Source organism: Eschrichtius robustus, chromosome 10, assembly GCF_028021215.1.
Source record: "Eschrichtius robustus isolate mEscRob2 chromosome 10, mEscRob2.pri, whole genome shotgun sequence".
Taxonomy (NCBI): Eukaryota; Metazoa; Chordata; class Mammalia; order Artiodactyla; family Eschrichtiidae; genus Eschrichtius; species Eschrichtius robustus.
Genome location: NC_090833.1, coordinates 109176671 through 109203795, shown reverse-complemented (window position 1 = coordinate 109203795; position 27125 = coordinate 109176671). Strand labels below are relative to the sequence as shown.

Here is a 27125-nt window from a genome sequence, read left to right as displayed (position 1 = left end):
AAAATAGACTTTCATTTTGGGCAATTAAAGCAGAAGTATTCTTTGCGAATGGCTGAAGTTTTGATAACTGATAAAATCTATGAAGTCTGCCCCTACATAATCGAAATTGTCTCTGTGTTTTAGGTATACTTAGGGCTGGGGTACTTTTTTTTTTTGGAATGTGTATATTTTTATGAATAAATTAACTGCAGTTGTGGAAAACTGTACAATGATATTGTAGGAGAGGGGGCAGTTCAGGATAGAGAGGTTCAGTGTGTGGACTTGAAGCAGGATAGTCCTGGATTCAAATTCTGACCCTGTGTCGATACTTATGTAGTAGTAGTGAGCAAATTAATTAGTTTATCCTATTTCAGTTTCCTCTTCTGTAAAATGGGAGTAGTTACCATTACCTTTTAGAGTTACTGTGAAGGTTAAATAAAGTAACGCATGAACACTTCTGAGACAGTGCCTGGCACATAGCAAGTAGTCCTGGGTTGGTGGCTGCTATAATCATTGTCACCATTATCATTGCCATCATGGTGATGATGATGTTCCTTGTTTTACTTCTGTTATTTTTATAGTATTTTGAGAACAGAAATAATTAATTTTCTTCTTCTAGACACCTCCAAAAGATGGGTTTGTGATCGCTGATGTTCAACCAGTTACAAGCAGTTCTCCAGAGGAAAAGCCGTCCCCTTCATCAGCTTTCCAGTCCTCTTCCTCTTTAAGAAAGAAGAACCACCCAGGGGAGAAAGAACTCCCACCCTGGCGATCCTCTGACAAACATCCAACTGATATCATTCGCTTCAATTACCTGGACAACTGTGGCCCCATTGAGCAAAGCTGGCAAGGGTGAGAGTCATGCCCTTCTCCACTTCTTTGCTTTTATGTATTTATTTATTTTTTATTATACAGCCATTTTATTTATTTATTTATGTTTAACATCTTTATTGGAATATAATTGCTTTACAATGGTGTGTTAGTTTCTGCTTTATAACAAAGTGAATCAGTTACACATATACATATGTTCCCATATCTCTTCCCTCTTACATCTCCCTCCCTCCCGCTCTCCCCATCCCACACCTCTTTGCTTTTAGAAACAATCGACTGGCACTTCAGTCTATGAAAAGATGAAAACAGAACTTACTGTGAAATACAAATGCTTTTCACTACGTAGAAGCAAAAAGTAATTGAAAAGTAAATGAACTATTATTGGTAAATTTGCCCAGTTCTTTAGGATTTGTTTGCATTTTGTAGCTGTAATGCTTTCCTTACAGCTTCTTTTAATATTTTAATACCTCAAATTCCAATCCAGTACCGTAAGGTTCATTCTAGTCTTTTCCTTTTCCTTTTCCACATTTGTATCTCCCTTCTGTGACAGAGGGAGGGATATACAAATATGTACATCTCCATATACATATCTCCATATATATATACATATATAATTTTGATTATATATTATATGTACATATATAATTTTATATAAAATGTAATATATATAGTAAATATACAGAGTATATATTTACTTAACAAATTCTGAAAGTAATTTCAGAATTGCTAACTCATATCATTATCGAAACAAATCTACTAACTAGAATTCAATATTTGTTTCTGGTTCTTTTTGCCTTTAGCCTGGGTATATACTCATACTACTGTGTTCAAAAGTCATGTGGGTTCTTTTCTTTAAATATCCCCTTCAGTGTGAGTATGTTACGTGATTCTAGAGTTAAAACTATGTAAAACTATACAAAAAGCGTACAGAAGGTGGACTCAGAGAATCACCCCCTCCATCTCCTCCACTCTACCATACACTCATCTTTTCCACCCCATTCCCACTTACAAATCTCATGCGTTTCTGGTTTATCCTCCCAGTGTTGCTTTTTGCACAACGTTACAAAATATGCCGTTTTTCAACTCTCTGATCGGCAAAAACTTCAAAGTTTGACAATATATTCTGTTGGTGAGGCTGTGGGCAAGCAGGCACCCTCATACACTGCTGGTGGGAATACACATCGGCGCAAACCTTGTGGAGAAAAATTGTACAACATCCAGCAAAAGATATCTGTATTTATTTTGACCCAGCAATCCCACTTCTAGGAATCAACCTTGAGTACCAAAAGTACATCAGCACAAGGATATTTATTGCAGTATTGTTTATGATTTTGAAATATTGGAAATAACTTAAGTGCCCATAAATAGGAGAGTGTTTGTTGAATAAACTATGTATGGTCCATTCACACAATGGAGTATTAGGCAACTGTAAAAATGAATGAGGAAGATCTCTATGAACTGGTAAGGAGTGATTTCCAGGGTACATAGTTAAGTGAGAAAAGCAAATTGCAAAAGAGTGTCTCTAGTATCCTACCCATAATGTAGAAAGAAAAGAGAGTAAGAAAATATACATCTGTATGTACATATGTATCTGTTCGTTTGTTCACACACACACACACACAGACACACACACACACGCACACAGGATAAACAAGAAATTAAGGAAACAAAATTTGAAATTTTTGAAAATGTTTTAATACATTTTTCGTAGTCTGAGGTTCTATTTCAACAGATTAACATCAAGGCAGCATAAGATAGTGACAGTGTACAGGCTCAGGGGCCATACTGCTTGGGTTCAAATCCAGACTCCCACACTTCTAGCTGTGTGACCCTGGGGAGTCCCTTAACCTCTCTGTGCCCATTTCCACCTCTGTAAAATGGCAATAATAGTAATACCTAAGTCATAGGATCACTGTGAGGATTAATATATGTAGCATGCTTATAATAGTGCCTGACACATAGTAAGTAAGCATTTTTTTTTAGTAGGATGGCTTCTAAAAGGATATTATTTGGCTAAAAAAGGAAAGGGTGATCCCAGAAGGCTTGCTGACTTGGTGACATTCAAATTACATTGGGGTCCTTTGGAGGTGAGATGAGAGTGGTATCCCTAATTCAGCAAGAATTGAGCTCTTTGAGAGCACAGACTATGCCTTACTCATCTTTGTTACCACTGACTATCATTGCAATACTCATTAAATGGTTGATTTCAAAGGAAGTGTAGCCTTTTGATTCATGAACTTCACATTCATCTAGTTGTATCAGAAAAAGTCTAAATAGTTTGCTGAATAATTTAGAAAGTTTGAGGGGGGTGGCGGCGAGACAAGGTACAAAACAGAGTTTGAAAGAAATACTACTGTTTACATTTAAATGGGTGGAGGAGGAAGATACATATATACACATTCATATTTTTATATACATACAATATCTCTGGAATATACACAAGAAACTGATACTACCATTTGCCTTCAAGGAGAACGGTAAGTTGGAGACAGGGATGGATAGGAAAGTTTCACTGTATATCTTTTTGAACTCTTGAATTTGGAATCACTGTGAATGTATTAACTGTGTATTGGTCAGTGTATCCCTGGAGATAGTGTCTAAGTTTGTATGTGGCCCTTAGTCTGGACCAGGTTGGTAAATTAGAGAGAGGCAAATTTAGATACCTAGGCATATGAATGGTACATTAACCTGAGAAAAACCGATAGTCTCCTGAGTTTTCTGTGAGACTCAAATACTATTTGTGAAAGGCAATAATTACATTAAATGTACTTAACACTCCAATTAAAAGGCAGAGATTATCAGAATGGGTAAAAAAGGCAAGAACCAACTATATGCTTTTTTACAAGAGCTACACCTTAAATACTAAGGCACAGTTAGGCTTAAAAATAAAGTGATAGAAAAAGAAGTACCATACAAAGAGGAAGCATAAGAAGGCTAGAATGATCGTTAATATCAGTTAAAATAGACATCAAGACAAAGAGTATTCCCAAACAAAAAGAGGGACATTTCATAATGATACAGGGATCTGTAAACTAAACAGAACGGCATAACTGTTGCAAATGCATATGTACGTAATTACAAAGCCTAAAAGTACAGAAGGCAAAAACTGAAAGATTTTAAAAGATAAACATACAATTCCACAAACATTTTTTTTCAAGTGCATGTGCTACATTCACCAAAATAGACCGGATGCTTGAACTCTTCCAAGAGTCAGTGCCACAGGGGGAAAAAAGAGGTGGGGGAAATGTTCTAGACATAAGAGACATAACAAACCAATGCAGTTGGAATCGAGGCAGGATCTGGTTCAAAAAAGAAAAACTATAATGGGCATTCTTGGGATAATTGCAGAAAGTTGATATGGACCATATATTAAAATGACGTTAAAGAATTACTGCTCATTTTCTAAGGTATGATGGCACTAGTGTGGTTAGGTAGGCAAATGTCTTTATCTTAGGAGATGAGTGAAGTATTTGGGGATGAAGTGTCTGCAGTTTACATTTTTATGACCCAGGGGAGGGGAAAATATATATACACATACACAGAGATGAAGCAAAAATAACAAAATGTTATCAGTTGTTGAATCTAGTTGGAGAGTATATGGGTAATCACTTTACTGTTCTTTCAACTATTCTGTATGTTTGAAATTTCTTAATTAAAAGCTGGTGGAAATTTTTGAAGATTAAGTATCAGGAAATATTTGGGCAAAGCTGGTCTTTTTTTGTTTTGTTTTGTTTTTTGGCCACTCAGCTTGAGGGATCTTAGTTCTCCGACCAGGGATTGAACCCGGGCCCCCTGCAATGGAGGTATGGAGTCTTAACCACTGGACTGCCAGGGAAGTCCCAGTAAAACTTTTTATAATGAAAATTCAAATATATGCAAAAGTAAAGAGAATAGAACCTCTTATAACCACCATCCAGCATTAACAGTTTTCAACACATGACCTGTCTGGTTTCATTCATACCTCACCCACTCTGCTGTTCCCCCTGGTTACTTTGGAGACAAATCCAAATGTCATATTATTTCATTCATACATATTTCAAGGCCTCTCCTTAAAAGATAGACTCTGTCTAAAAATCATAAGATGATACCATTTTCAATTCTAAGTCAGTGAATGATGCCTTAATATAATCAATCAAGTATCAAGTCAGTTTTCAGGTTTCCTTGAATGTCTCATAAGGGTTTGATATTTTTAAACAGTTGATTTGTTTAATCAGGTCCCAAATAAGGTCTACACATTACATTTGGTCCATGTGTCACTTAAGTTTTTTGGGGTTTTTTGATCCATAGGTTTCTTCTCTGCCCTCTTTTTTTTCCCCTTGCAATTTGTTTGTTATAGAAATCAGGTCATTTATCCTACAGACCTTCTCACCTTCTGGTTTTTGGGGACTGTACTCCCAGCATGTTCCTCTGTCTCCTGTACAAGTACCAGTCGTCAGATCTGGAGGCCTGAGTGTATAATGCTCAGGTACTTCCATCATGAGGCACATGGTTTCTGTTTGTCTCTCTTTTTGTGATGTTAGTGGCCATTGATGATCATTGCCTTGGTCCATTATTTTAGGCAAACTTTTTCCGGAAAGGGCTGAACAGCAAATACATTAGGCTTTGCAGGACATATCTCTGTCATAACTGCTCAACTCCAACATTGCAGCCTGAAAATCGCCATTGATCGTATGTAAGAAGTAAGCATGACTGTGTTTCAGTAAAACTTTATTTACAAAAACAGACATGGGTCTGCATTGGCCTCTGGGCTGTAGTTTGTGGATCCCTACTTTGTCCTATTACATACAATAGTTTTAGAAAACAAATATTAGTATTAATACAAACAACAGGATTACTAAAAACAGTTTAAGATTTCTTTGCCTGTGTTTTTGTCCTTAGGATATATTCTACTAAGACTATTCAGACAAATTACTATGTTAAAGTCTCACGAAGTAATTCCTTTGTGTGGGGTAATGCCACCAACTGGAGAGATAAGATCATTTGTTTCATTTTGTTTTTAGATTTTTAGGAATTTTCTTCCTTCATTTTATTTTATAATTTTGATATGGTTCCAAAGTCAGATACACAAAACAAAGTGTATTTGGAGAAGTCTAGCTTCTGTTCCGACCCCTCCATACTGTTCCCTGTTCCTAACTGGACCACAAAGGAATCCTGCTGATAGGTAACTATTTTTCAAAGTGTCGTGGTGCAGTCCTTCCATTTAAAAATATATAAACAAATACACACACACACATCCCTTTCTGAAAGAAATGGTGTCACACAGTACATACCACTTTATCCCCCTTTCTTTTTTCATGTAACAATATATCCTGGAGATCACTCCACAGTTATATAAAGAAATATTCTGCCTTCCTTTTTACAATTTACAGTCCTCCATTGTGTGGATGTGTCAGAGTTTATTGCACCCATTCTCTATTGATAGGTATTTGGCTTGTTTCCAGTTGAGTGAAGACAATCTTTTAAACCAGAGGTACAACAAAATGAAATGGACAAACAGCTATGCCAACCACCAAAGCTTTAAAATGATATTTATAATTTTTCCAATGCTTTCCAATTTACAGAAGAAGGAAAAGACACGAAATGACCCCAGATTTCAACCGACAGTCACGTGATAAGAAAAATAAATCACAGGACAGATCTAAACTCAGAAAAGCACAGTTACTGGTAAGTATTTCTTACAAAAGATTCCCCAACATAATGTTAATGATAATTGCTGGATCTCTAATCCTATTCGCAAGATTGAATTTGGTTTTTATGTTTTAATTTTTAAAATTTTTTATTTATTTATTTTTATTTACTTATTTGGCTGTGTCGGGTGTAAGTTGCAGCATGCGGGGTCTTTGTTGTGGCCTGCAGGATCTTTCGTTGCAGCGTGTGGGCTCAGAAGTTGCTGCGTGCAGGCTTAGTTGCCCTGGGGCATGTGGGATCTTAGCTCTCCAACCAGGGATCGAACCTGCGTCCTGGGCATTGGAAGGCGGATTCTTAACCCTTGGACCACTGGGGAAGTCCCTGAATTTGTTTTTTTTTTTTAATCAGAATCATCAAGTGGTGGTTTAAATCCTAGTCTCTGACACTGACTGACTAGCTGTGTGACCTTGAAGATGCCCTTTATTTTATCTCTCTGAGCCTCTGTTTTCCCACCTGTTTAAAAAAAAAAAAGAGAAAAAAGCTTGGATGAACTGATGTGTATGAATCTGCTTTGAAAACTGTACAGTATAAAGGGAGCATTATTATCATTGGTTCTTTCTTCTTCTGTGAGGCCTTTGGGGTGGGGGGGGAGGAGAGCCTATAGAAATTTCTCTATAGAAATTACTTATCTGTAGAGTAAAGATTCCACTAATCTAAGAAAAAGGCATGATTTCCATAGCTTTCCTGCCACCAATGGAAGATGATTATAAAAGTGCATTTCAAATAACTTCAGAAAAAATGAATTAAGAACTTTTCTTTCCCTAATTAAAAAATAGCTAATTGACTACCTAATAAAAGTCAGTGATTGTGACTAGGGAGCATTATTATTTCATAGCAGACTTTCCCAAATTGTGGTTTTGTACCCCCAATAGATCCCTTTCAGCACATATGAGAATCTTTGGAGCAAAGTTGAAGGGAATAAGGGTGGAATAAACAGTTTCTATTAGTAGTAAAGATTTAGAAACAGGCTGCGGATACACACTCAAGGAAAATTAATATAAAATGGGTGTCAATTGGGAGAGGAGTAAGTGTGTACTCATGAATAAATCACTTTTATAGTTCTCCTTTAAAGCTCAATTACTTTCTGTTTAAATGCATTTTCAAGTGTTATGTTCCAAAAAGAGAGATGAGCTTTTTAAGATAGGGTAGTCTGTGTTCTGAGGAGCCAGTTTTGTTGGATTGGATGAGGCTTATCACAGACATATGTACAGATGCCCAAGGGAATGGGGAAGCTTAAAATAGAGCAGTAAAATTGTCAGTGAAAACCATTAATTGAGAAAAATAACTTTATGAGGCTTATCACCCAAGCCATTCAGGCATGCTTCTGCCTAGTTCCCTGGCCCCTCCTAGGCCAGAAGTAGAAGAGATCTCTGGGGGAGAACAGGGAATTTGAAGGAAGATAAAAGTTGGTGATGTATGCTTACAAATTATCAGCACAATCGAAGCTTTCTCTGGCTTAATAAAAACAAAACAAAAATCAAAGGCTAAACAGAAACCTTCCCTCTGGGTTTTTGATGTTCACCATCTGGCACACACTAGCAGGGCTTGCTTAAGTGAAAATAGTCATTATAAATTAACAACTTCAAAAGTTGTGCTAATTAAAGCTGAAAGGGAAACCAGGGCAAATTAAACAATGATGGAGAACCATTAAGCTATTAATAAGTGAAGTGTACAATTGTATCGATCTACTTGTATTGTTTCTGTAAATATGCTAATTAGAATCACTATTTCTGGGGACTTCCCTGCTGGTCCAGTAGTTAAGACTCCGCACTTCCTCTGCAGGGGGCGCGGGTTGGATCCCTGGTCGGGGAACTAAGATCCCACATGCCTCATGGCGAGGCCAAAAAAAAAAAAAGAAAAAAAAGGTTAAAAAAAAAAAAGAGAATCCCTGTTTCTGCTTAGGAGTTCTGAGTAGCACAAGGCATAATTAAACCCTCCAAAAGTGAGCTAGGATTTTTGACTCTGTAATGGTGTCCGCGATAAGCCTGCTGTTTGGACCACAGGCTGCAGCTGGCTAAGGCCCCCTCCCCCCGAGGTGCCAGTTTGCCCCACTGCCCACCACATCCCTCAGAGGAAAAGAGCAACCTCCTAGATGAGGCAAGGTGATTGTGAAAATGAAGAAATAGTGGCAGTGGGGCCTGAGAGGAGAGGAAATGGGTATTGAGGAAATTCAGTTAGGGGACATAAGAAAAGTAGGGAGTAAATAAAACTCCGACAAGTGCAGCTGTAGAGAGAGTGTGGTAGACACAGCCTGGGTGTGATTGCAGTGGAGAAAATCCCGTATTCATTAGATAGAAAATCCTTGCATCATTTAGACAGGTTTATCTAGGAAGATTCAGGAGGAACTCGAGAAACAGGTGACTAGGCAAATTTACGGGAACACGTTATAAAGCCAGGATGAGAAGGACAGATCACCAAAGCCCAGGAAGGACCTGAGGCCTGAACACTGAAGTATTCCTTGCCCCTCTAAGTGTCAAAGGGGTATGTGATACTTGGAGAAGTTAAAACTTTGTGAAATGCAAGGGTTGGGGACTTCCCTGGTGGCGCAGTGGTTAAAAATCCGCCTGCCAATGCAGGGGACACGGGTTTGAGCCCTGGTCCGGGAAGATCCCACATGCCACGGAGCAACTAAGCCCGTGCGCCACAACTACTGAGCCTGCGCTCTAGAGCCCGTGAGCCACAACTACTGAGCCCACGAGCCACAACTACTGAAGCCCGTGCGCCTAGAGCCTGTGCTCCGCAACAAGAGAAGCCCCCCACTAGCCACAACTAGAGAAAGCCCGTGTGCAGCAATGAAGACCCAACGCAGCCAAAAATAAATAAATAAATGTATTTTTTTTTTTTTAATGGAAGGGTTGGAAGAAAAAAAAAGCACGAATGTAAAGTACAAAGAATATTCCTTAGGCCATCTCTCCAGGGCGTGGCTGTCAGGCCACTGAGACATTTTCACTTTTTGCCTGTCATTACTTAGAGCCTTCAGATAGGAGAGTTCTCCCCCATATCAGAAACATTCTCAAGGAAACAGTTTCAAATCCACGTATATTGCTGTGAGTTGGTGATGTTTTCTATTATCATTAGGTTTGAGTTCTCAAAGCCTGCCACTCACAAGGGTACCTGATTTCCCTTTTAATTCTAGCACTGCCTCGTCATAGCTGCTTCATTGAACCACCTTTTAGTGTGAATCACTGATAGAAGATGGGAATAAAGCCTAGATTCGATCACTAATGCGTTGTAATTTTGAAGGTGGTTTATTTAAATTATCTAAATATCAGGAAATGCCCGTTACCATTAGTTATTATAACAAAATTCCATGCAGAACAAAGCAATGAAAAAATATAAATGCCACAGGACGGCCGGGTACCGTCTTAAACTTCAGAGATTTTCCCATCTTGTGTAAAGACGTGAAAAAAAATTTTTTTTTAATCTTAACAGCTGACCCCACGATTCCTCTTCGGGAAGGGGAAGGAGGGAGCTGTCTCCTTGGGGGAAAGCCGCTGAGGGGCTTGTAGGGAGGGATGACACCTCGAGGGCTTGGATACTGCAGGCACCTGGGCTCCAGAGGAGGAAAGCCTGCCGAGGCTGGAGGTTAGAGGAAGACCTTGTTGCTTCTGCTTCTGCAAGGGGAGCGGAGGGGAGGAGAGAGAGGGGAGGAGAGAGATAAGACCAGGAAGGAGAAGCCAGCCCGATGGAGAGAAGCTCAGACAGGGAAGGGGAGAGGGGCCAGGTTAGTGTTGGATAGTAACCCATCCATTCCCATCAAATTTATTCCCTATTACTGGGATGTAAACCCCGCCTTCCATCTCTCTAGTAAATTCTACTCAATTTACACATGGAAGCAAGGTCTCAAAAGTCTAGAAACCGGGGACTTTCCTGGTGGTCTAGTGGTTAGAACTCCACACTTCCACTGCCGGGGGCACGGGTTCGATATCCCTGGTCGCGGAACTAGGATTCCGCATGCCGTGTGGCACGGCCATAAGAAAAGGGGGGCGGGCAAGAATGGAAACAGGGGAAGAAGTTAGAAGAGATATTGGTAGCTCAGACCAGCATGTTAGCAGTGGTATTGGTGAGGAGTGACCATATTCTGCATTGTGGTAGATTGGATGTGGCATGCGAAGATAAGAGGAATAAAGGATGACTTCACTTTCTAGTATTAGAAAGAAAAAAAAGAAGTCTAGAAACCTAGAAAGCCCTTCAGGACAATTCACAAAAACCAAGGGGGTGAGCTTTGGTCTTCCCAGGGCCTGGAATTGGGACCCCAGGGACCCCAGCTGATAACTTGTTTCTCATCTGTTTTTGTTTTTTTCTTTTTTCTACCAAGTTAAGTATACAAACAACTACCTTTTGTCTCACACTCAACCTTTTCTTGGAAGTTAGAAGTCCTCACTTTCTGGGTTCTGATTTGGCCAAGAATTTCAAACAGCTTGCTATTCACAGCATTCAGCTAAATACAAGTAATAAAAGCCTCTAATTGCCGGCTTACTGTTAATTGCTTTAGATAAGACCTTATCTTTTCCTGCGCTTTGCTAGCTCCAGCCTCTGCAGTTACCTTCTTGACCTCTTTCCAGGATAACTTGATTCTTAGTGTCTTGATAGTTTTGGGATTTTTTTAAGGCATATTTTACATAACATTTAATTCACCCATTTCAAGTGTGCAATTCAATAATTTTTAGTGAAATTAGCAAGTTGTGTATCCATCAACGTAAATCAGTTTTAAAACATTTCATTTTAAAACCCCAATAAGATCCCTTATGCCCATTTACTCTTTTTTTTTTAAACATATTTATTGGAGTATAATTGCTTTACAATGTTGCGTTACTTGCTGCTGTATAACAAAGTGAATCAGCTATATGTATACATGTATCCCCATATCCCCTCCCTCTTGCTTCTTCCTCCCACCCTCCCTATCCCACCCCTCTAGGTGGTCACAAAGCACCGAGCTGATCCCCCTGTGCTATGCAGCTGCTTCCCACTAGCTATCTATTTTACATTTGGTAGTGTATATATGTCAATGCTACTCTCTTACTTCATTCCAGCTTACCCTTCCCCCTCCCTGTGTCCTCAAGTCCATTCTCTACATCTGCATCTTTACTCCTATCCTGCCCCTAGGTTCATCAGAACCACTTTTTTTTTTTTTAGATTCCATATATATCTGTTAGCATATGGTATTTGTTTTTCTCTTTCTGACTTACTTCACTCTGTATGACAGACTCTAGGTCCATACACCTCACTACAAATAGTTCAATTTCGTTTCTTTTTATGGCTGAGTAATATTCCATTGTATACATGTGCCACATCTTCTTTATCCATTCATCTGTTGATGGACACTTAGGTTGCTTCCATGTCCTGGCTATTGTAAATAGTGCTGCAATGAACATTGTGGTACATGACTCTTTTTGAATTATGGTTTTCTCAGGGTATATGCCCAGTAGTGGGATTGCTGGGTCATATGATAGTTCTATTTTTAGTTTTTTAAGGAACCTCCATACTGTTCTCCATAGTGGCTGTATCAATTTACATTCCCACCAACAGTGCAAGAGGGTTCCCTTTTCTCCACACCCTCTCCAGCATTTATTGTTTGTAGACTTTTTGATGATGGTCATTCTGACTGGTGTGAGGTGATACATCATTGTAGTTTTGATTTGTATTTCTTTAATCACATAATGATTAGTGATGTTGAGCATCCTTTCATGTGTTTGTTGGCAATCTGTATATCTTCTTTGGAGAAATGTCTATTTAGGTCTTCTGCCCATTTTTGGATTGGGTTGTTTTCTTTTTGATATTGAACTGCATGAGCTGCTTGTATATTTTGGAGATTAATCCTTTGTCCATTGCTTCATTTGCAAATATTTTCTCCCATTCTGAAGGTTGTCTTTTCATCTGGTTTATGGTTTCCTATGCTGTGCAAAAGCTTTTAAGTTTCATTAGGTCCCACTTGTTTATTTTTGTTTTCATTTCCATTTCTCTAGGAGCTGGGTCAAAAAGGATCTTGCTGTGATTTATGTCATAGAGTGTTCTGCCTCTGTTTTCCTCTAAGAGTTTTATAGTGTCTGGCCTTACCTTTAGGTCTTTAATCCATTTTGAGTTTATTTTTGTGTATGGTGTTAGGGAGTGTTCTAGTTTCATTCTTTTACATGTAGCTGTCCAGTTTTCCCAGCACCACTTATTGAACAGGCTGTCTTTTCTCCACTGTATATTCTTGCCTCCTTTATCAAAGATAAGGTGACCATATGTGCATGGGTTTATCTCTGGGCTTTCTATCCTGTTCCATTGATCTATATTTCTATTTTTGTGCCAGTACCATACTGTCTCGATTACTGTAGTTTTGTTGTATAGTCTGAAGTCAGGGAGCCTGATTCCTCCAGCTCAATTTTTCTTTCTCAAGATTGTTTTGGCTCTTCGGGGTCTTTTGTGTTTCCATACAAATTGTGAAATTTTTCTAGTTCTGTGAAAAATGCCATTGGTAGTTTGATAGGGATTGCATTGAATCTGTAGATTGCTTTGGGTAGTATAGTCATTTTCACAATGTTGATTCTTCCAATCCAAGAACATGATATATCTCTCCATCTGTTTGTGTCATCTTTAATTTCTTTCATCGGTGTCTTATAGTTTTCTCCATACAGGTCTTTTGTCTCCTTAGGTAGGTTTATTCCTAGGTATTTTATTCTTTTTGTTGCAATGGTAAATGGGAGTGTTTCCTTCATTTCTCTTTCAGATTTTTCATCATTAGTGTATCGGAATGCAAGAGATTTCTGTGCATTAATTTTGTATCCTGCTACTTTACCAAATTCATTGATTGGCTCTAGTAGTTTTCTGGTAGCATCTTTAGGATTCTCTATGTATAGTATCATGTCATCTGCAAACAGTGACAGTTTTACTTCTTCTTTTCCGATTTGGATTCCTTTTATTTCTTTTTCTTCTCTGATTGCTGTGGTTAAAACTTCCAAAACTATGTTGAATAATAGCGGTGAGAGTGGGCAACCTTGTCTTGTTCCTGTTCTTGGAGGAAATGGTTTCAGTTTTTCACCATTGAGAACAATGTTGGCTGTGTGTTTGTCATATATGGCCTTTATCATGTTGAGGTAGGTTCCCTCTATGCCTACTTTCTGGAGAGTTTTTATCATAAATGGGTGTTGAATTTTGTGGAAAGCTTTTTCTGCATCTACTGAGATTATCATACGGTTTTTATCCTTCATTTTGTTAATATGGTGTATCACATTGATTGATTTGCATATAGTGAAGAATCCTTGCATTCCTGGGATAAACCCCACTTGATCATGGTGCATAATCCTTAATGCTTTATTAAGCTTTCTCACTTTCTCATCCCTGTCTGGGTCAAAAGAGGAGGAAAAAGGAATATTCTCTAAAGTGACTCCTGGTTCATGTCATGGAAAGAATAATGGTTTAAGAATCAGGACACCCAGGTTTCTAGCCTCAGCTCTACTGTTAACTAGCAGTCACTCAAGCTATTTGAGTTTTCATTTCCCCGTGTATAAGTTTGAATTACATCTTTAAAGTCCATTCCAGGCTAAAGTCTGGATCTGTGGGCCCCCATAGTTTCCTACCACATTTACTCTCTGATCTCTCCTTATACCAAAAAAGAAGCCAGTATATTCATGAATTCTGATTGTAAACCAATAAAAACTGGTTTCTGTTTCCCATCTTTCTCTTTGAGCTTTAGAAAGTTAATTAAAACAGAAGAATTTACAAAACACAGTTTATGCAGTGGCTTCCTTGCAGGCAATCTTTAATAGATTCCTTTCAAATTCTGACGAAACCCCCAGGTATTCGTTTTATAATGTCTGTTTGGTTTGGATGTGCAGAGGTAAAAATATCTAAAGGAGAGATTTTTATTCATTTAGTTCAGTGAAATTCCTGAGAATTCCATTTGGAAGGAAGAATAAGAAAGAGTATGGGCTTTGTGGTCTGAGAGACCTGGGCTTTTTTACTTAACAGTGCAACTTTGGATAAGTTACTTAACCTCTCTGAGCCTCAGTTTCTTCATCTATAAAATGGGAATAATGATACCTCCCTTGCAGGACTGTGGTGAGGACTAAATGCTGCCAGGTATATATTAAGTACTCAATACATGTTCGTGTTCTCCCCCATTAAATACCATCTTATTTTTCACTTTGCTGAACAAGAGCACAGGCTAGGGACTGAAACAGCCTAGGTTCAATGCCTGATCTCACAGTCTTAGCAGCTCAGTGATTTGGGCCAAATTGTTAACAATCTCGGAGGCTCTGTTTCCTCGTCTGTAGAATAGAGTTAGTAACAACAGTGCTCAGCTCAAAGTAAGCGTTCAGTAACTAGCAGAAGCTGTCAGAGTCACACCAAATCATCATGGAGACAGCAGGGACCAGTGAGAGAGTACTGATGGTGAGCAGCTGCTGAGACGCTGATGAGCGGTCAGCCACGTGGCCAGGAGGAGGCGCCAACCTGTGGAATAAGCTTTGTTTCTCGCTTTTACCTTACTTTCCCCACTTTTCTTTGTCTTCTTTCTCACAGTTTCCTCTGTGTAAAAGATAGTTGCAGCCAGAGCTACATGAAATGTAAGCCATATATTTTCTTTTCCTGCCCGGCCTCCATAACATCTTCTGCCTGCTCATTACTCCTCATTGGCATGGGGTTGTTTTTTTGTTTTGTTTTTTGCTTTTTATTTAGCTGCACTGGGTCTTAGTTGTGGCACGCAGGATCTTTAGTTATGGCATGCAGGCTCTAGTTCCCTGACCAGGGATCGAACCCGGGCCCTCTGCATTGGGAGCTCAGAGTCTAACCACTGGGCCACCCGGGAAGTCCCCAGTGTTGGGTTTTTGATTCCACACTCCCAGATGGAATAGTGTGTGTTAAACTCAGTGCTGTGAATTCTGTCTTGTGCACCCTCCGCTGCCTACTAACTACAATATGTTCTTTTGTTAATTTCTGATACGTACAAGACCAAAAGGCCTAATTGCTGAGAATCCTGGGGGCAAAATTAACTCTCAGGAAGGGCCACTGCTTAGAGTCTTTACATTTCTCCTTTGCCTCTGAAAGAGCATAGTTTACTTGTTCTGTCTTGTAGCCTCTTGTCTGATCACGCTACTCATAATAAATTACCCTGGCATTTCCAACAGGAGTGATTCTACCTGCTTCTCTTGCCCTGGGGCCGAATGGCTGCTTGTTTTTACTGAAGAGTTAAACACAAAGTATTTGACAAAAATGGGCTTCTCTTGAGGATCTACCAGAAAAGAAGAACCGTGTTTATGAGTTATGTGATATTTTTAGTTATATACATATTAGTTATGACGGGTATTTTAATCACTGTTATTACTGGGGTTTAAAATATATATGTGTATATGTAATATATATGTATGTGCACATGTAAAACATTTTGTAATATGGTATTTTACCACAAACTACAGTAGAAGCCAATATTCTAAGACATGGATGTTTTGAAGTATGAATTCATGATCCCTACTAACAAACAACCATTGGAACGTTTTGGAACACATCCCTACTTTATGCCACCTACTTGGGAGGCTGAATGGTGCCATCACATAATCTTGGATTTATTTATTTATTTTATTTATTTTTTAAGTTTTTGTCCACCCCGTGCAGCCTGTGGGATCTTAGTTCCGCCACCAGGGATCGAACCCGCGCCCCCTGCAGTGGAAGCATGGAGTCTTAACCACCGGCCCACCAGAGAAGTCCCACAAAATCTTGGATTTAAATTTCAAAACCCTGGCTAGAATTTTATGCCTAGCCTTCCTCCACAGCTGACAGTTTCACCCCGAGTTAAAGACAAACCAAGAACAAAGACAGGCCTGTGGCTTCTTTAAAGCTGTGTTGATTATTTCTCCCTCACACCTTCCTCTATTTCTCATAGAAGCAGAGTAAGCTAGGAGGAAAAGAGAGCAGCCTCTTCGTCGTAGTCACCTGGAGGGGTGATCAGACCGTCTGCGCAGCCTTCTGGGCTCCTAGGCAAACAGAGGACAGCAGGGGTCCTCTGCATAGAGTCCCCAGACGGAAAAGTCCAGGGAGCAGCTCAATCCTGGGGGTGAAGCATCCACTCAGCTGAAGCCAGGATGAGCAGTCACCCCGCTTAGACTCTCCTCCTGGAAGGAAACCCTTCTGGGCGAGGTCCTCCCCAGACATTATTATTTTTTTTTTTAATTATTAGCACCTTTAATTATTATTTATTTATTTATCCATTTTTTTGGCTGTGTTGGGTCTTCGTTTCTGTGCGAGGGCTTCCTCTAGTTGCGGCAAGCGGGGGCCAATCTTCATCGCGGTGCGTGGGCCTCTCACTATCGCGGCCTCTCTTGTTGCGGGGCACAGGCTCCAGACGCGCAGGCTCAGTATTTGTGGCTCACGGGCCTAGTTGCTCCGTGGCATGTGGGATCTTCCCAGACCAGGGCTCGAACCCGTGTCCCCTGCATTGGCAGGCAGATTCTCAACCAATGAGCCACCAGGGAAGACCCCCAGACATCTTCATCCCCACCAGTGGCCGTTACTTGTCACTCAGCTCCCAGCCTACGCTTAGGCAATTTACAGGGGTGAGTCGAAGCTGTGTTTATATGACTAAAATGAAAAACTCCTGATTTTATGACTTTCAAACACAATAATCCATATTTACATACAGTATTACCACATCACCCCTAACTGGGAGTCATCATAAAGTGTTGAGGGTAGATTTTTTTTTTTTAAGTCCTTATTGAATTTGTTACAATATTGCTTCTTTTTTATGTTTTGGTTTTTTGGCCTCGCGAGGCATGTGGGATCTTAATTCCCCGACCAAGGATCGAACTTGCACCCCCTGCAGTGGAAGTGCAGAGTCTTAACCACTGGACCGCCAGAGAAGTCCCTCTTTACCGTTTTTTACTGCATCACAGGCTTGGGAAGATTAAATGAGTAATATAATGCCCAGCAACCAGATATTTGCAATTATTATTGTTGTTGGTGGTGGTGTTTCTAGAAGAGTGATTGGCACCCGGCAGGGCTATCATTGTTGTGATTCTATTTATCTGTTTTCCATATCCACTTACAGTACTCCTTTACGTGACCTATTCTCTTAAGTGATCCATGGGTTTATCGAGTGGTGTTGTTTGTATCAGTGATCATTTGCAAATGTCTGCAAATAACATAAATGGAGAACAAAAAAAAATTCAACTGGGGAGCGACAGACACAGGTGTATAGTGTACACGCTGGTATGCAAATTGTTCCCTGTAACAGCCCTTCTTGGGCCTTAGCCTCCCGAGGGGCCCCCCTCTTTCTGGGGTCACTCAGCCTCAGTAGCCTGTTGCCTTTCTCACTCCCTTCTCTGTGCCCAATAAAATGACATCCAGCCGGAAGATAGGAATTTTCTCTTCCTGCTTCAAAGTTCCCCTGCAAGGTGGTTTCAGCCATTGCCCTGAAATGAAAGAGAAGAAGTCATTCATATGTGTATTCATTTATCTAACAAGTATCTTACAGCCACTGGAGGGGGCTCGAGGGATGTGTGACCCTAACAAGACCCAGTCATGCCCTGGAGGGACTTAACAGGCTGAGGGGGAGGCCCCAGCCGCGTAGGGATGACTCCTGGGTATCTGGATTGGGTGATTGTGTAAAGGTTCATGCCATCTCCTACTGAGACTGGACATGCTTGGTGTGAAGTACCTGCGGGATAACAAGTAGGCACATTGAGAAGGGAGCTGAATGTGTGAGCCAAGAGCTTGGCGGGGAGAGCGGGGCGAGAGATATAAATCCAGCAGTTGAAGATTTAGGCACTGATTGCCCAGGAAGTGGGCTAAGAACAGAACCCCAGAGAGTTCTGATGTGTAAAGCATGGCCTTCCATACATCTTCTCCCATGTCCTTCCATTTAAAGACGTGACAGCAACATGGAGAGAAACTGTTGTGTAAATATCTCTAGAAAAAGAACAGTAAGTTCAACTGATGAAAAAAATACATTTAAATTACCCGATTCTGTCTGTCTTTGTAGGAGCAGGTTGAGGAAAGGAATACTCTATGTGAAGATGCTCTGGAACTGGGATTACTGGTAGATTGCATGGCTGTCGACACCCTTAGCCCATCAGAAAACAGGCGACGGCAGACAGACCTGCACATATGTAAAGATAATTTATATCAGGGACTTCCCTGGCGGGCCAGTGGTTAAGACTCCACACTTCCACTGCAGGGGGCGCAGGTTCAATCCCTGGTCAGGGAACTAAGATCCTGCATGCTGTATGGCACAGCCCAAAAAAAAGAAAATTTATATCAGCATCGTTTCTAAGAGCAAAAGACTGTGAACAGCTCAAATAGCTATAAATTTGGCTCATCTATAAATGGACTATAATACAACCCTTGAAAGATTGAGGAAGTTCTTTTTTTTTTAAGTTCCCTTATGCTTCTTTCTTTTTTAAATTTTATTTATTTGGTTGTGTCGGGTCTTAGTTGTGGCAGGTGGGTTCCTTAGTTGCAGCTTGCGAGCTACTTAGTTGCAGCATGTGGGCTCCGTAGTTGTGGCAGGCAGGCTCCTTGGTTGTGGCTCCACGCTCCTTAGTTGCGGCACACAGGCTCTGTAGTTGTGGCATACGAACTCTTAGCTGCGGCATGCATGTGGGATCTAGTTCCCTGACCAGGGATCGAACCCAGGCCCCCAAGGAAGTTCTTTAAGTACTGTTCATACAGGCAGGCACACACACACACACACACACACACACACACACACACACACACACACACACACACACACATATACGCATACTCTCATATATATAGTGAACAGAAAGTGATGGTATACTACCAATTGTATGAAAAAGGAGAGGGGGAGAATATATTTGCATTTTATGTGTATATTTGCTTGCAATGTATAAAATATCTCTGGAAGGATACAGAGGAAAAAAAGATCATCTTGGCTGACCTTCAGGAAGGGAACTGGAGGGCTGGGAGGTGAGGTGGGGGGCGATTTTTTTCACTGTCCCTTTTTGTATCTTTCCAATACTGAACTATGTAGAAAAGGACCCTGTTCAAAAATAAACAATTATTTTAAAAAAGAGAGAAAAGGGAAAAAAAGTCAGTGGAGTTGTAGGCAAAAGCTCTTAAGAGAAGAATCCCATGTAGGATAGAAGTGTAGTAAAATATGTCTTGCCTGGTTTCCAAGTGCTCAGAAGTGAAAATAAACCACTTGAAATAGGGGTTCAGCTATCCTGCTAAGATAGGTCCTTGTTAAGTCTCTGCACTGAAAAAATGGACTTTTCTGGGGGAAGGACCGAGACGGAGTTTCACAGCAAGGCAGCAGCCAAAGATGAGTAGGAAGTAAAAGGTTTGATGAGCCCCAATGTGAAGGAAAACCCTAGTCTTTCCCTCCTGTTGTAGGAAAAAACCTCAGCTCTGTCTATCTCCTAAGTGCTTCTTTTACTTCTCACACAAAACACACGTTTCTGGCACTTCTGGTCACCAACTGTGTGGGAGTTTACCCCACACCAAGCAATTCTCTGCAACACCAGCTGGGTGGCCTGCAATTTAACTCAGTTCTGGCACCATCTACCTGGAGACGGCGTCAGAGCCCACAGGATAGAGGCTCAGTCCCTGCCCTCCTCCCCTGCATTTTCTTGCCCTCCTCCCCTGCATTTCAGTCACCAGTGTCACCTGTGCTTCTGACCAAGCAGCTAGAGATCAGAGGTTCCAACGACCCCCTCCTTGGGTTTGGTTAATTCGCTAGAGCGGCTCACAGAACTCAGGGAAACACGTTTACCAGTTTATTAAAGGATGTGATAAAGGACACAGGTGAACTGCCAGATGAAGAGACACATAGGACGAGGTCTGGGAGGGCCCCAAGCACAGGAGCTTCTGTCCCCGCAAAGTTGGGGTGTGTCATCCTCCCGGTGTGGATGTGTTACCCAAAAAACTGGATTTGCCTTTTGGTGGGTGTCGAGCCAAGAAACATGGCCAAACCAAAGAATGGGAGAAGGAAGGAATTATTATCTGCAGCAAGGAAGGAGAGGGACTTCCCTGGTGGTCCAGTGGTTAGGACTCCATGCTTTCACTGCCTGCCGAGGGCCCAGGTTCAATCCCTGGTCAAGGAACTAAGATCTCACAGCACCACCAAAAGAAAGGAGAACACCAGGGATCTTTCCCAAGCTGTGCCTCCCCGAATAGCAAAATTGGGGAAGTTTGAAACTAAGGATACACACATATTCGTGAAGGGTCTTAAGCATTGGAAAATTCAGTGTAGAATTGGGGCAAAGGTTGACAGAGTGCAAGAAGCTTCAATTGATTGAAGTCACGAGGGTCAGAAAAGGTCAACATCATCATTCCATCCTCCACCTGGGTGGCGGCCTTACTTTCTGCCCCCAGAGATATGTATATACTCAACGATATGTATCAGATTGTTATGTACATCTTTTTTTTTTAACATCTTTATTGGAGTATAATTGCTTTACAATGGTGTGTTAGTTTCTGCTTTATAACAAAGTGAATCAGCTGTACATATACACATATCCCCATATTTCCTCCCTCCTGCGTCTCCCTCCCACCCTCCTTATCCCACCCCTCTAGGTGGTCACAAAGCACCGAGCTGATCTCCCTGTGCTATGCGGCTGCTTCCCACTAGCTATCTCTTCTACATTTGGTAGTGTATATATGTCCATGCCACTCTCTCACTTCGGCCCACCTTACCCTTCCCCTCCCCGTGTCCTCAAGTCCATTCTCTACATCTACATGTATCTCTTGAGGAGAATCTAGGACTCTTCTATCACAGAACCATTGTTTCTTGACTGCTTTTTCTTTGTTCCTGCATTCTTTTGTTCCCTTAAGATCATTAATTACTGAGACCTGTTCAAGGGCAAGCATCGTGGCCAGGCTTAGATCACAAAATGGCTTAGGCCAAAATGGGTTCTCTTGTGTCAAGAAAGCCATGCCTGGTTCTCTTTTCTCCGGGGACCCCCTACCCTTTCTGCTTATAATACCCAATGTTGGTGTAAAAGAAATTTCCAGTTATTTCAACCAGATCATCAGATGCTCTGGACCAAGACCCAAGACTGTCAGATTTGTATCCTTTTATATAACTTCCCCATATTTTGCCCTTAGATCTTGTCTTTTCTCTTGTAATATGGACATTAAAGTCTTAAAATGAAGAGGGCCTGCAAACTTGCTTTCAGGGACAGCAAGGAAGCCTGTGTAGTCAGGCCACTCAAGATGGCTGTTCTCTTGCTCTCCGTATGTCCTCTGCCCTACCAGGGACTGCGTCACCTATTTCTGACGCATGAGACTGACCTTGCTATGTACTTGCCTCTGCCCCAGCTAGTGATTGTTCTTATCAAAGGGGTGGTGAGGGGCGTGCCCCTCTGCTGGTTTCCCTGGTAACCAATGAGCCCACCTGACGTCATTTCCCTTATAACTGGTAATCTCCCCCCCCACCCCCGCCCTGGGAGCAAAGACTGCCGCCATGTCCTGTCTGCCGCCTGCTGCAAATGGGGGGACCTTGCTTCAGACATGTAAACTCCCCCATCCATTAAACCATTGATGTCTCTGTTGTTGACTTCGGGCTCTTTCTTCAGTCTTGAACCTGGGAAAGTGCAGGGCCCATAGGCCCGCGGGGTGCAGCCCAACAGGTGGACATAAGACCATCTTCGGGAACCCATCTAGGAGGGATGAGAAACCCACAGTCTGGGTAGGTGGTGATGGTTACCAGGAGGAGAGGAGGGGGGTGGGGGAGTCCCTGGGACCTGCCAGGGCGGAAGAGGAAAGCTTGAGGGGAGCCTGCCTGGGCCTGTGAATCTCCCTGGGGGACTTAGGAGAAAGGGTTCCTCCAATACAGTGATAAATTATGCTTTGCACTGTAATAGGATTAAATTTGGAACTGTTACAGATAAGGTGTTACTAGCCCATTCTTGTATCACAGAAAGCTAGGCTTTGTCTCCATTCAACAGGTATTATTTTGTTTTCATTGTCCCTAAAATGATACAAAGGAAGGCTTCTGTTTGTTCTCTTACCTTATGCTGATCTCAGAACAACACAAAAATGCTGACTGTACGCTGATCTTGAAACAACACTGAAAACTTCAAACACGGGAAGATGATTTACTCCCATTCCTTCCCCCTTTCCTCTTGGATTCGAACAACTGGCTATGTTTAACCCCAGTTTTGCCTACTCTTTCCCAAAAAAGTCGCCAGCAAACATGGATGGATCTACTAAAGGCAGGACTGTAGATTCAACAGGGTGTGGGATTCCAGCTTTGTTCTCGGGGACCTGACAGTCTCATCAGGAGACAGGTAATTATTGGGTTGGCCAAAAAGTTCGTTCAGGTTATCTATGTCACGGAAGAACCCGAGCGAGCTTTTTGGCCAACCCAATACATTCAGAAATGGGTACTAACGCCCGAGAGCGTACGTTCAGTGCTAAGTTAGGGGTCTGGATAATAATGGCTTCAGGAATGCAGCTGAGGCAGAAATCCCTGAGGGTCAAGACTCTGAAGCTTCTAGGAGAAGGGGGGCCTCCAAGGACAGATTTAGAGAAGGAGTAAAGAGCGCACCTGAGGCAGGTGGAGGGTGTGGGCGAGACCAGCCCCTGCGGCACATCTCTGTGGAGGAAGAGGGACCTGGTTCGCTGGAGACAGCAGTCATGGCGGAAGCAATTTCTGATTCAATGACAGTCTAAAGTAGGATTTTCCCCGGATTAATAGAAACCCTGTGCGTTGCAAACATAGCCGTCAGAGCATTAGAGGGATGTAATGGATGATCTGACTGCTGGGACTTGGCAGCTGAATGTGGAGTCGGGGGGGGGGGACCGTGTTTGAGGAGGTTCAGCATCTGTACATCTGCCAGCCCTCCTATGTCGCTCTGCACACAGCCGGGGCCAAGATAAGGGTGAGTGTACATCCCTCCTGCTCCCTGCAAGCTCAGCTCGTATTATTTCTTTCTCTTGCTCTCTCCATTCTTTCCTCTTTCTGCTTACGGCCAGAAGTCGAGGAGAAATCCTTTCTCGCTGTGAGTTTTGGTTGGAGTGTCAACCTGTGACATTTGCCCTTTGCGTGCATGCCCAGATTAGTAGGGAGGATAAACGATGGGAACTCTACCGATACCCACCTGGTCTAAGAATCACGAGTCTCCAGACCCAGCTCTAATGCCTTTTAGCTCCATGAACTTGAGCTGGCACTTAAACTACCTGTTCTTCGGTTTCCTTTATTTGTAAAACGGAGATGTTAATACCTCCCTACCTACCTCGCAGAATTTTCTTGAGAGTCAAATGAAATATAGTTGTAAGAGCACTTTGGAGACTAAGGAACTTATTATTAGTAACTCAAGGTGAAGATGGTGGGAACGGGGGGAAGGTGGTGAAGTTGGGAAACTCAATACATCCCATCCAGCCCGGTGATTTTATAGAATCGTTTTTTATCATTTAAATAATGTTAACTATATAGTTTTTTTGGATGTTTTAACGACTCTCACTCTAGTGATATCTTTTTCCTCCCTAGATATCCCTAAGTGCAGAACCCAGCACCCCCCTACACGTTCCAGCTCATCTTGCTTGCCTTCCACATCGACCAGTGGGGCTCCCAGCCACTGAAGCAGCAACGAAAACTCTCATGCAGCATCTCCAGAGACACTCTGGGCTTCAATCATTACCCCAGGCCTTCCAGCCAAAGTTGATCTAAAAATGTGAAAGGATTTTTCTAGAAATGACAGGCTGCTCTACCTGGAGAGTTGGATGTTACTTGGCTCCTTGATTAGAAACAGTTTAGGTACCTTACTGTGAAAGTGAGTCCTACAGTATTTCGGTAAAAGGTATTCATGGCACAGATGTTGACGTATTTACAAACTGAGATAGAAATGTGATGATAGATACCATGGGGTTGATCAAGGGACATATGATAGCACCGTTGGTGAGACTGGGTGTGTGAGGCAGGGTCCCAGAAGGATACGGCCAGCACATTCCCAAGGCTACTTGAGCAGTTTAATGACGGGAGTGTTTACCATGGTGTCTTAGTTTTCTAGGGCTGCCGTGACAAACTACTGCTGTCTGAGTCCACGCAGGCTGCTATAACAAAAATACCATTGATGAGTGGCTTATAAACAACAGACGTTTATTTTCTTACAGTTCTGGAGGCTGGGAAGTCCAAGATCAAGGTGTGGGCAGGGTTGGTTTCTTCTGAAGCCTTCCTCCTTGGTTTGTAGATGGCCATCCTCTCCCGGTGTCCTCACGTGGTCTTCCTTCTGCATGTGTCTGTGTCCTAATCTCCTCTTATTATAAGGGCACAAGTCAGATTGGATTAGGGCCCACCCATATGACTTTGTTTAACCTTAATTAGCTCTTTGAAGATACTCTCTCCAAAGACAATCACATTCTGAGGTCTCGGGGGTTAGGACTTCAACATAGGAGTTGGTGTGGGGTGGTTATCATTCAGCCCTTAACCCACACTGTGGGCGGGGTTAAGAGAATCAAGACGAGCTGGTGAAGCCCCTGGAAACGAACAACAGCAGAAGCCTTTATCTTCCTTTGGCCTGAAGAAGCAAAAGAGAAAGGGCGTGCTATTCCTAGAACCCAGTGACAGCTGTAGCCACGGGAGAGGGACTGCCCAGCCTATGGTATATGGTGGAGGAACGCAGCCATGATGGAGACCAGGGCCTAGCAGGGAGGGAGGGAGAAGACCCACCCCTCTCTCTCGCCACTCTTCACACTCCAACAGTGCTCCCCTTTGGTCAAACCCACCTGGGAGTCAGAGAACAGAGAAGCCTGGGGGATGCAGCTCACAGGTGTCAGCCTTTGAGGCAGGGAACAGTCTGACAGGTGTGGCCAGGAGTGGGCGGGGAGGGGTAGGATTTGAGTGGGACGATGAAGAATCACCAGCACGGTGGCGGAAACGTAGACATTTCCAAAGGAGGAATTATGATGCATATTCAGGCAACGTAAATGGGCTTTAAAGAGTTACTGGAAAACAGAAAATGCTACTTAACTGCAAAAATATTAGTCATACATTCTAAACTAAACCACCTACTCATGTAACCATTTCCAGGTCCCAGAAGTGACCATTCTAGGATACTCATTTGCGTAAGTAAAGCAGAATGGTAGAAAAACAAATATGTTTGTCAATCTTGTCACGTTGAACACTTATGTTCTTACTTTATATACTGTAATATAGGTATTTTCGAATGGTTCAAAATGGTGACCTGGCAGCATGGCCCAAGATACAGTGGTTTGGATGCCCAAATGATCGGTGGGGGACAGAACATGACCAACTTACAATTGATTGGTTTGCATCACCCAGGATGAAGCTAATATGTGGCTCCGAGGCAGGGAAGAAAGAAGACGCACCCAGGATGAGAACTTGTGTTCTTCCCATGGGCAAAGCAGATGGCTGTCAGTTAGGGTTTCCTCTTCCTGGGGCCTGAGCCCTCATGGTCAGCCCCCAGGAGCCAGGGGCAGCTGTGTAAGCTGTGGTGGGGGGACCTGCAGCTCCAGGATCCTGCCCCGCTTTGTCCCAGTGAACGCCTGTGAATATGTCAGGAACCAGTCATGTGGGAGGCCTATGTTTGAATGGGCCTGTCTGGAGTAAGTCCCCAGCCCCTTCTTGAATAAACCAGGATATCCTGGGGCAAGGACATAATCAAGAGAAAGAAGGGCTCGTCCAGTACAAGTGGCTCCATCTTGTCTTAAGCTGTATTGTGTTATCTATTCCTGTGAAACAAACCGACCCCAAACTTAGTTGATTACAGCTGTCTGTTATTCTCCTTTTGAATCTGCAGTTTGGGAGGGCCCTGGGGGAGAGCTTGTCTCTGATCCACACGGCATCTTCCCCCCAGCAGAGGGCTGGAAGGTCCACCTCCAAGATAGTGCAGGGGCATGGCTGGAAAGTTGGTCCTGGCCGCCCACTGGGCACTCAACAGGGCTGAGGGTTGGGGACCTCTGCTCCTCTCCACGTGGGCTGGGATTCTCATCGCATGGGGGGTGGGTTCTAAGGACAAATGTCCCAAGAGAGCCAGGGGGAAACTGAATCACATTTTTATCCTAGCCTTGCGTTGGGCTGCACCCCACAGGCCTGCAAGGCCTGCACTCGCCAACTTCAAGACTGAAGAAAGAGTCCAAAGTCAACAACAGAGACATCAGTGGTTTAATGGATGGGGGAGCTTACACATCTGGACCAACGTCCTGGAACATCACCCCACCGTGTGTGGTGCACGGCAGGCAGGATGGGGCGGCAGTCTTCGTTCGGGTTGGAGGCGGGTGGGGAAGTGGAGATGACCAGTTATAGGAGAATTGATGTCAGGTGGGCTCATCGGTTTCCAGGGAAACTAGCAGCGGGGCACGCCCCTCACCACCTCTTTAATAAGAACAATCATCAGCTGGGGCGGAGGCAAGTACGTAGGAAGGTCAGTCATATGTGTAAGACAGGGGTCCCCAACGCCCGGGCTACAGACCAGTACCAGTCTGCCACCTGTTAGGAACCGGGCTGCACAGCAGGAGGTGAGTGGCTAGCTAGCGAAGCTTCATCTGCTGCTTTCCATTGCTCCCCATCACTCGCGTTACTGCCTGCACCGTCCCGCCCCCTCCAATCCGTGGAAAAATTGTCTTCCGTGAAACCGGTCCCTGGTGCCGGAAAAGTTGGGGGCCGCCGGTGTAAGGTATAGGTGAAGCAGGCACTGGTCGGGCAGGGGATGTACAGAGAGCAAGAG

At 42.6% G+C, this 27125-nt stretch overlaps 1 protein-coding gene across 3 annotated transcripts in view; it reads left to right on the top strand.

Annotated features, from left to right (window-relative positions):
- FBXO16 (F-box protein 16) overlaps window positions 1–25533 on the top strand; it is a 56834-nt gene extending 31301 nt beyond the window's left edge. Inside the window, exons 6-9 of one of the 3 annotated variants that reach the window (XM_068552508.1) lie at window positions 599–831; window positions 6372–6474; window positions 15004–15047; window positions 15609–15784. In XM_068552508.1, coding sequence (XP_068408609.1) covers window positions 599–831; window positions 6372–6474; window positions 15004–15024 — 357 coding nt within the window. In that variant the 3' untranslated portion in view covers window positions 15025–15047; window positions 15609–15784. Of the gene's footprint in view, window positions 1–598; window positions 832–6371; window positions 6475–15003; window positions 15048–15608; window positions 15785–23929 lie in introns of those variants that run through there. The other 2 variants (XM_068552507.1, XM_068552509.1) reach the window with 2 other exon arrangements.
- Window positions 25534–27125: the final 1592 nt, after the last annotated feature.